At 34.3% G+C, this 10,622-nt stretch overlaps 1 protein-coding gene across 1 annotated transcript; it reads left to right on the forward strand.

Moving 5' to 3' along the window:
• Positions 1–2,629: 2,629 nt before the first annotated feature.
• On the forward strand, positions 2,630–10,510 carry LOC144997012 (isoleucine--tRNA ligase, cytoplasmic-like). The gene is made up of 27 exons (XM_078956824.1): positions 2,630–3,290; positions 3,443–3,508; positions 3,589–3,732; positions 3,813–4,003; positions 4,094–4,259; positions 4,347–4,460; positions 4,547–4,644; positions 4,760–4,838; positions 5,096–5,254; positions 5,371–5,460; positions 5,552–5,685; positions 5,838–5,997; positions 6,086–6,169; positions 6,256–6,468; positions 6,546–6,671; positions 6,794–6,931; positions 7,258–7,361; positions 7,461–7,524; positions 7,814–7,902; positions 8,519–8,660; positions 8,838–8,901; positions 9,013–9,080; positions 9,235–9,357; positions 9,473–9,538; positions 9,782–9,893; positions 10,014–10,105; positions 10,184–10,510. Exons 1-27 carry the CDS (start codon positions 2,757–2,759, stop codon positions 10,295–10,297), a joined length of 3,534 nt encoding a protein of 1,177 aa, XP_078812950.1. The 5' UTR covers positions 2,630–2,756; the 3' UTR covers positions 10,298–10,510.
• Positions 10,511–10,622: the final 112 nt, after the last annotated feature.

A 10,622-nucleotide genomic window follows, 5' to 3' on the forward strand; every position in this document is an offset into this window, starting at 1 on the left:
TAAAACATGCAGGTGAAAATGAATGGAGAACTTTATTTACCTTCTGTTTATTTGATATGAAAGTGAAGTTGGAGTTTGCATACAAATCAAGATAATCTCCTAAGTTAGTCAAAAACCAGGTCCATGAATTAAAGTTCTCTGCTTCAACAACTGCATATGCCAAAGGGTATGTGCAATTGTTCCCATTAAAACCCTAAATTATCATGTCAAACATAGTAATAAGCAAACAATTAACTATGATCAAACATTAATCAAATACGAAAATATGATTATGCACATACCACTGCTGTCAGGATCATACCATGGTATGGACCCTTCATGAATGCACCATCAAGCCCTAGTAAATCTCTTTTCCCTGCTGCAAATCCACTTTTCAGTGGACCAAGACAAATGTATACTCGTTCAAATACCCTGGTCTCAGATGCATAACATGGTTCACTTTGCACTTGAAGTTTGACTGTGGTGTTTGGATTTCTACTCTGCACCTCCTGTAAGTAGTCTCTTAGACATGAGTACTGAGCAGCAAAATCTCCCCTAATTGATTCCAGGGCTTTCGTTTTCGCCCTATGAACTTTCATGTCTGACAATCCAACTCCGTATTTCTTCTCAAGCATCTCACGTAATGCTCTAAGTGGTATTTCTGGGTTTGCCTCCACTGTGTCAACAATCTGTTCAGAGAGAAACTTATAGTTGCATGCCCTGATTTCCCTTGTTTGAAGGCATGTATGTTGCTTTTCATAGGTCTTAACAGTCCAGTTAATGTCTTTTTTTCACTTACTTACTAGTAGGACCCATGGGCATTTATGAAGAGAACCATCTTTCACTTTCTTTTTCTTTTGACTTGGTCCCACTTTGTCATTACTTTTACTGGTCCCACTTGTTTCTAATATCCTAAGGTTTGGTATTGTCCCTTTGCAAACCACTATAATCCTGTTTTTGTCATTCTTGATGAAGTCTAACTCCCTTCTACTCTGTATGGAATGAAGATAAATTTGTTGTTTAACTTCCTTGGCTGTGCTAAAAGTTTGGTTGATGTAAAATGGATCTTTGACAGCAGCTGCTTCATTCTTATGTGCTCTTTGTAAATCTCTTATCTTCTTCCTTTTTTTACTAGCTTCACCCTCATCCGATGAAGATGCAGATACAAATTCTTCAGTGTTTATAACCTCTAATTCTTCATCACCTTCTACTGCTTCATCTCGATCATCAGGAAAACTTCCAACCCACTCCACCTCTTTGTCAATGTTGAGGTGAAAGTTCTTCATATCAACCTCTGGATCATCTAACAAATTATCTTCATCAACTATGTAATCACTATCTTGACTGTCTTCACTATCTTCATTATCATTACTATCATGACTGTCTTTACAAGCTTGACTATCTTCACCTGCTTTTTCACTATTTGGTTCATCTTGTTCCATAGGAGTCCCATCAAAAGGTTCACACCATTCAAATGTATCATCCCAACCATCAACATTAGGACATGTGCTTCCTATAATTGGTTCAGTCAAAGGACTTTCAATTCTTGGTATATAGGTAGGGGTTGACTCAACTGTTTCACTCAATGTAACAAGGGGTTATTCCAAGGTTGTTTCAAGTAATGTACTAGGGGGTTCGTCCATAGTTTCTACATTCTCAAAAACAGGGGCTTCTTCACTAGGACAATCCCATGAATTTGACCATGTCAATAACAAGCTTTTACGACAAAGGGACTCAAGAATTTCGTGTATCTTTATCTTTGCAGGGTTTGGGGACATTTGATACGTATGCAGCTTGGTTTCCCAAAACTCTGTATACACTTCTATCACCTTGTGTTCATAAACGTATGACCTAAAGTGGTTTATATCTTTGTCACAGCCCAAAGCATACAACCCAAAATCTAAATCCCAGGTTGGTTGTTTGAAATGATAGTAAATACTTTACCTGGTTCCACACAATCAAGCAATTCCATTATCTCGTCCATATCATGCACCGAGAACAAGTCACTATTAATGCCATCAATATATTTCATCTTCCCCTTTATGTATTTGCGGTCTGGAAACTTCGTAAAAACTCCACCATAGTTCAATCGTATCGAGAACATAAATGGATTGTCAGCTGCGAACCCAAAAAAAAAAAAAAAGTTACATTTTAGGAACGTGTAATGGATGATCAAATGAAAATGTAGAAAATTTTACCGTATCAGCTTTGGAGATCGTATTCCTCCCATTCTTGCCTAATCCTCAAGTTCACCATCGTAGAAAACTAGGGTTTTCTTGTGCAATGCTAAGGGTCAACGGAGGATGAAATGAGAAATGATCGGTTATCGAAGTCGCGCCATACTGGTTCATGTATACAAACCCTGAAAAGATGAAAATGCCCCTACGTGCAAGACACGTGGGTAGCTTAAACGGAAGAATTTAACGGTTAACGTGCATAGGGACTAACCGTGCAAGATAAATAACAACGAGAGACTGTACGAGTTAAATTTTGAAAATAAAGACTAAACATGCTTTCTGGAATGTGCACGAGGAACCGTAGGTGTAATTTAGCATAACAAAAAATACCAACTTCGATGGTTTTTATGTGATTGATGGAGTTTCGCCTCAAGGGTAATTTTGGTATAAAGTCAAGTTACTACATCCTGTACCCTGGAACCAAAACCCTTAGCATACCACGCACACTTCTTCATAGTTCATCCCTCTCTGTTGCCTTCTACCCTTTACATTTCTCCTCATTTTTCTCTTTGGTAGGGTTTCGATCGCAATTCGCTAGCAATGGATGATGTATCCGAAGGCAAAGATTTCTCGTTCCCAAAACAAGAAGAGAAGATCTTAGAATGGTGGACTGAAGTCAAAGCATTTGAAACGCAGCTTGAAAAAACCAAAGACCTACCGGAATACATCTTCTACGATGGCCCTCCGTTTGCCACTGGTTTACCTCACTACGGCCACATCCTTGCTGGAACAATCAAGGACATCGTCACTCGGTACCAGACCATGACCGGCCACCACGTCACACGGCGGTTCGGTTGGGACTGCCATGGCTTGCCGGTGGAGCATGAGATTGACGTCAAGCTAGGGATTAAGACCAGAGAGGATGTGATTAAGATGGGGATTGGTAATTACAATGAGGAATGTAGGAGTATTGTTACTCGGTACGTTGGGGAATGGGAGAAGGTAATTACGAGGACGGGGAGGTGGATTGATTTTAAGAACGATTACAAAACGATGGATTTGAATTTCATGGAGAGTGTTTGGTGGGTGTTTTCTCAGTTATTTAAGAAAAACCTTGTTTACAGAGGGTTTAAGGTTAGTTCTTCATCAGATTTGTTTTGTTTATTTTACTTGCAAATAACTTCCTTCAATTCTGAATTTGGTAAACTGAACATTGTCAATTCGATACTCCATTTGCTCTACAAAATGTGTAATACCTTGTTGTGGCGTTGCTGTTCATTTAACAGGTGATGCCCTACAGTACAGGCTGCAAGACTCCATTGTCAAATTTCGAGGCTAATTCAAACTACAAGGTTTGAATTGAGTTTTTACCCCTTGTTTTCCATTTAAACCATTCTAAACTCTTTTGCATCACCTTTAATCTCTTGAACAGGAAGTGCCTGATCCTGAAATAATGGTGACATTTCCAATCGTTGATGATCAAGAAGGTGCTGCATTTGTTGCATGGACAACCACACCATGGACACTGCCTAGTAATCTTGCACTTTGTGTCAACTCTAATCTTGTATATGTCAAGGTTAGTCATCAGAAAGTTTGAAGTTTTATTTGATTTATGAAGTTAAATGAATAGTTGATGTTGAATCTAAATACAACCAGGTGAAGAGCAAATCCAATGGAAAAATCTATGTAGTTGCTGAATCTCGATTATCAGAGCTTCCAGTAGAAAAGGCAAAGAAAGGAACACCAAATGGAGCTGTGGATGACAAGTCCAAGGGAAAAACTAAAAGCTCTGTGGTGGCTTATGAAGTGTTGGATAAATTTCCAGGATCTTCACTTGTGGGTAAAAAGTGAGTGTGTTTGTCCTCATTCTTATCACTAAAGATTACCATACTCAATGTAGTCTTGTTTAAATCTTGAATAATCCAATTTTGTTGCAGGTATGTGCCATTATTTGATTATTTCAAAGAATTCTCAGATGTGGCATTCCGAGTTGTTGCGGATGATTATGTAACTTCAGATAGTGGAACTGGAATTGTTCACTGTGCTCCAGCATTTGGTGAAGACGATTATCGTGTTTGTTTGGAAAATCAAATCATTAATAAGGTCTGAAGTATGTTAATTACATATGCATTGTTTCTTGTATATATAATTTTTCAAATAACAAGATCATACTTTTTCTTGTATATCCAGGGAGAAAATCTAGTTATGGCAGTTGATGATGATGGCTGCTTTACAGAAAGAATTACTGATTTCATTGGTCGATATGTCAAAGAGGCAGATAAAGATATCATTCAAGCAGTGAAGGCAAGAATAGTTGAATGTTATATGATTATAAACAGGGGCAAATGCGTAAATTAAATAATGACTCTTTTTGTTATGGATGTACACAGGAGAAGGGCAGGCTGGTCAAGACTGGAAGCTTTACACATTCATATCCATTTTGTTGGAGATCTGATACCCCTCTTATCTACAGAGCAGTTCCCAGCTGGTACCCTATTTTTCCTTATATCTTATGCAAAAGACGTGAATGCCCTTCTCATCTTTATTATCTTTAGTGGGATAAAGTGGTATCATTATTAGTTTATTCTTGTTTCTTGGTCAAGGTTTGTAGCAGTAGAGAAGTTGAAAGATCAATTGCTAGAAAACAATGAGAAAACAAAATGGGTTCCTGCTTTTGTGAAGGTATGTCACTTGTCTATTTTCAGTTGGTTTTTTCGGAAAGAGCAAAAAAAAAAAATTTAATGTGTTCTAATGTGGTTAAAGGCAGTGTTTTATATGATAATAAATAATTCATATGAACATCCATTTCATTTCTATATTCCAACCAAACATGATCATGGAATCATGGAATGTAACGACTCATTCCATTACCTTGCCTATTCCAATAGTCCATTCTCACATTCTGTTCATTTGTTATTCCATTCCATCTAATAATGCAGGAAAAAAGATTTCATAATTGGCTTGAAAATGCAAGAGATTGGGCCATTAGTAGAAGTAGATTTTGGGGCACTCCTCTTCCTATTTGGATCAGTGAAGATGGTGTAGATATTGAAGTTATTGGTTCTGTTGAAGAACTTGAAAAGCGTTCAGGGGTGAAAGTAAGTGCACATCTGTATTGGAACTTATATATATATATAATTGGAATATACATTCCTATCTTGTTTAAAGGTGTTAAAAATATAAACTTTCTGATTCCTCTTTCTCCTTCTCACAGGTTACTGATTTACATCGCCACAAAATCGATCACATCACAATTCCTAGCCCACGTGGTGAAAAGTTTGGTGTGCTTCATCGTGTAGAAGATGTAAGAAAATGAATCATATGTAATTCTCAGAATAAAGAGCAATATTATTTTCTTGATTGATGAATTAATATTATTTGTTGCATGGTTTCAGGTATTTGATTGTTGGTTTGAGAGTGGGTCAATGCCATATGCATATATCCACTACCCTTTTGAAAATGAAGAATTCTTTCAAAAAAATTTCCCTGGACATTTTGTTGCAGAGGGCTTAGATCAAACTCGTGGATGGTTTGTTTCTCTACTTTCATTGTGATATAAATTCAGTATATTTGAGAAACCTGTAGCAAATGCATCCATACAATATAAAGCAAAAATAAATGCTTCTTTCAAACAGAAAAGCTCCATTCATGTCTCTTTATCTTTGAAACATTAAATGGCAGGTTTTACACTCTGATGGTGTTGTCAACTGCATTATTTGAGAAACCTGCATTTAGGAATCTCATCTGCAATGGCCTTGTGTTGGCTGAAGATGGTAAAAAGATGAGCAAAAGATTGAAGAACTATCCTTCTCCCATGGAAGTCATTGATGATTATGGAGCTGTAAGTTGTCCAATTTGGACTAGTTGAATAACATATATTCATATATACAGAGAGATTGTTTGACATTGTAATTTTGTTTGTTTAACAGGATGCACTACGATTATACATTATAAATTCTCCAGTAGTGCGTGCAGAACCTTTACGCTTCAAAAAGGATGGAGTCTATGGTGTTGTGAGTAGACTCTCTTAAACTTCCACCTTCCCCCTTTTTTTTTTTGTGATTTTGCTAATTTGAAAGCTGATTGATTTTGTATGCAGGTGAAAGATGTATTTTTACCATGGTACAACGCGTATAGATTCCTTGTACAAAATGCAAAAAGACTTGAAGTTGAGGGGCTTCCACCATTAGTTCCTCATGATCCAACCACTCTTCTCAACTCAGCTAATGTTCTTGATCAATGGATCAATTCAGCCACTCAGAGTCTTGTTCATTTTGTCAGACAAGAAATGGATGCTTATCGACTCTATACTGTAAGCTTCCATTTCTCTTTATACATAATACATATACATATACATATATGGATGCTTATTTGTGAGTTCTTTCACAGGTTGTTCCTTATCTGTTGAAGTTCATTGACAATTTGACGAATATATATGTAAGATTTAATCGTAAGAGACTTAAAGGTCGCACTGGAGAAGAAGATTGCAGAATTGCACTTTCAACTCTCTACCATGTATGCTTTTCATTTGAACATTCTTTTTTTTTTTTTAGTTTTTAAATGGTTTTGATTTAACGTTCTTTCTTTTTTGTTTTCAATTGGATTTCATAATTAGTTTGTATTTTCATTCTTTTTAGGTGCTTTTAACTTCTTGTAAAGCAATGGCTCCATTTACACCCTTCTTCACTGAAGTTCTTTATCGAAACTTGCGAAAAGTATCAAATGGATCAGAGGAAAGCATTCACTATTGCAGTTTCCCTCAAGTAGAAGGAAAGGTACATTTTTTTTTGCTTGTGATAGCATCTTCCTTTCAAATCAATTTATTAAAAAATGAAAATTGAACTTTGAAACTTTTTCTTGATAAGCCATTGTACCCTATTATAACAGTCTACTTTCATTCCTTTTTCTTATTATGACATTGTACTCTGAAAAAAACTACCAAGTTATAGCAGTGAATACAGCTATAAGTGGGTAGATTTTTCAAAGTGCAATGCTTTAATAGGAAGAAATGAAAGCAGATTCATGCTATAATAAACAAAAATAAAGGAAAAGTACATTGCATTTTACTCTAAAAACATTTGACAATTTAATGATGTTTCAGGGGGGAAGTCGTATTGAACAAAGTGTTAACAGAATGATGACAATTATCGATCTTGCACGTAATATTCGCGAACGCCACAATAAACCTCTCAAGACTCCACTTAGGTAGACTCTGATTTTGTATTTGTAACTCCTTTCTTTTATGACAATTTACATGATTGCCCTTTTCTTTAGAACTGAGACTGATTTATTACATGGTTTCAGGGAGATGATTGTTGTACATCCAGATGCTGAGTTTCTTAATGACATTGCTGGGAAACTGAAAGAGGTTAGTTTTGTATATTTATTGTTGATGTGGCATGTTTTATTGAAACAGATTTGTTAAATAGTAGCCAAGTTTCAGTTTTCCTCCAATGTGAAGATACTAAAGGGATAGTGTCACTAACTAGAGTAACCAAGTTTCAGAATTGTTTACTTGGATGGCAAATTGGGAATTAACCTTTCATCTTACACTTCAAACCTTTTGTTTTCTCCAATGTTGATAGAAATGCTCTTTTCACCTTTGGATTTGCCATTTTTTGTTAATGTGATTAATTGGTTGAATATTCATATGACAGTATGTGTTAGAGGAGCTGAATGTTAAATCTGTTGTTCCCTGCAATGATCCTTTGTTGTATGCTTCTTTACGCGCTGAACCTGATTTCAGGTACTTATATAAATCCTTCTATTATTTATTTATTTTTATTTTTGTAGTGATCTCTTTTTTCTTGTTCTATTTTTCTTCTTGAAAGCACAACATACTTGATACTTTTACCATCTTATTGGTTTAGCCACTTACAAATATATCTTTTTGACCTTTTTAAAAAGAGCAAAATACAAAAAAGCACAGAATACTTTCGGTATTTTATCAATGTAGCCACTGAACTATCAATTCTTCTACAAAACCGAGTAACTGGGGAACATGTCTTCCTAAAAAGTCAAGTAAGCGTAATGGTTTAATTTTAACACTACAAAACTTAGTTAAGTGGCTTAATTGGTAAAAATGGTGAACATACTTTTTTTCTCTTTCTTTATGTATTTCTCTTTAAAAAGTAAAGTCAAGTTGATGATAATGAAGAGGTAATAAATGGCCACCCAGTGTGTGGACTAATAATATAGACACATTAACTAAAAACAACAGTATGATAGAACTAGTTTTTTTTTTTTTTTTTTTTTTGCATATTAGTGTGTGTATTTAATTATCTTTACATGTTCATTATGCATATTTTATCCTTACCTTTTAGTTTTAGATAGGTGCTTGATGTTGGTATTTAATTTTGTAGTGTTTTGGGAAAAAGACTGGGGAAGTCAATGCGAGTAGTTGCTGAAGCAGTGAAAGCAATGTCACAGGAAGAAATTTTAGCTTTTGAAAAATCAGGAGAAATTACCATTGCTAATCACTGCTTAAAGCTCTCTGATATCAAGGTAACAGTTATTAAGGGTAAACAAATGTAAGTAGGTTGTTGTTAACTTGTAATAGGTAAAATAAGAAGGTACATTTAATGCACATATTGTGATATTGGTAAAAAGACATTGCTATATAATTATATATTTGATTGTATTTCAATTCACCATTTTTAAAATGGAATGTTGGCCTTGTAGATTGTGCGTGGATTTAAACGACCCGATGGAGTGACCGAAGACCAAATGGATGCATCTGGTGATGGTGAGGAACCTCGACACCTTTTTTTTGAAATTATATTTTTAAATAAATAATTGTTTTTTTATTTTTTATTTTAATAACAGATTAATATTATTATTTATAACTTTTAATCAGGTGATGTGTTGGTAATATTGGACTTACGCCCTGATGACTCCTTGTTCGAAGCTGGTTTTGCACGTGAGGTATTATTATTTATTCTATTACAAACTAAAATAACAACACTTTGCTTTTCAAAGGCCCCTAATATTGAAAATTGTTATATACCATTTTTTTCTTGATTTGGTTTGCATTTTAAGTGATCTGTTTGGTGATTGATAAATAATTAAATATTAATAGGTGGTTAACCGTATCCAAAAATTACGGAAGAAATCTGCGCTTGAGCCCACCGACATTGTGGAGGTCTACTTCAAGTCCTTGGATGAAGACAAATCAGTAACTGCCCAAATTTTAAAATCTCAGGTCAATTCATTATTAAAAATATTATTATTATTATTATTATTATTACACATCAGTGTATTGTATTAATTGTTATTGTTTATGGTTATTTTTAACATGTGGTTTTCCTTTTATGCAGGAAGCATATATCAAAGAGGCGATAGGTTCTCCTTTGCTAGACTCTAGCCTAACTCCAGAACACGCTGTAAGATTTCATATGCATGTTATATGTAATATTTATTTTTTTAATACTTGTAGTTTTATATTATTAATTAATTTAATATGTATATTCAATTCAAAATTTTCTTGTGATGCATGTTATATTGTAATTTGTAAAAAGCTAATAAGTAGAAAAGGTTGTTATTGAAACTCTACAAAAAAAAGGAATATTCCTTTTTTTGTTTTGTATCCAAATTGTAAAATAGTATTTGTTGTTGGGAATTTGCAGGTAATGATTGCTGAGGAGACGTATCACAACATTTCAAATTGCAACTTTCAGATCACACTCTCAAGACCAGCTTTAGCTTTTAACAATAAAGCGATTCTTCATTTATATTCAGGTTACCTTTTTTCTTTTTTTTAAAGAATTTCTTAACAAACTAATATATTATTATTATTATACATAAGTATTTTAAATATGATTTTGAAACCATTTAACAAGTTACTTTTGTTGTGAATAGGGAATGCGAAATATGCAAATGCATTGAAGGTATATTTGTTGTCCAGGGACCACTTTAATCTCAAAACAGAATTTCTAGTGGGAATTAACAAGGTTCGTCGCCTTATTTTATTTATCTATATTTTTTTTTCCAAATTTAAAAGCGATTAATTAATTTTAATTGTGTTACAGATTAAAGTGGATTGCATTGAAAATCAGCCCGCTATTGATGTGGTGTTGGGAGAACACATGTTCTTAACAGTTGGGGATTATTACTCCCAAACCACCACCAACAACTTTTCTTGAAATAACTTTTACTATAATGATTAAGAGGTTTGTCAATTAAAAATGTTGTTTTTTTTTTTTTTTTTAATGAAGAAAATGGAACAAGGAAGATAGACTTTATTATATAAGACAGTTAGTGTTGTTTGGTCCGTTTTTGTGAGTGTTTTTGTTCATTGTAATTTTAGTAAGATGGTGTTTATTTTTATAGTTTTATACAAAAATTTTCATACTAAACGTTTTCTTTTTGGGTAAACCTAAACCAGTACCTGTAGGCTGTAGTCATATGATTGGTCATTATGTATCTGTTGTTTGTTTCAAATGTGTTTTTCTTTGTTTGGAGTTGCGT

This window comes from Lactuca saligna, chromosome 5, assembly GCF_052625555.1.
Source record: "Lactuca saligna cultivar CGN05327 chromosome 5, ASM5262555v1, whole genome shotgun sequence".
In the NCBI taxonomy this organism is placed as follows: domain Eukaryota; kingdom Viridiplantae; phylum Streptophyta; class Magnoliopsida; order Asterales; family Asteraceae; genus Lactuca; species Lactuca saligna.

Bases quoted from the DNA above. Each gene is read 5' to 3' on its own strand.
- LOC144997012 (XM_078956824.1), top strand. From the start codon at position 2,757: ATGGATGATGTATCCGAAGGCAAAGATTTCTCGTTCCCAAAACAAGAA. The intron at 4,260-4,346 runs GTCTGAAGTATG...TTGTATATCCAG, and splicing joins AAAATCAAATCATTAATAAG to GGAGAAAATCTAGTTATGGC. The intron at 6,170-6,255 runs GTGAGTAGACTC...TTTTGTATGCAG, and splicing joins AGGATGGAGTCTATGGTGTT to GTGAAAGATGTATTTTTACC.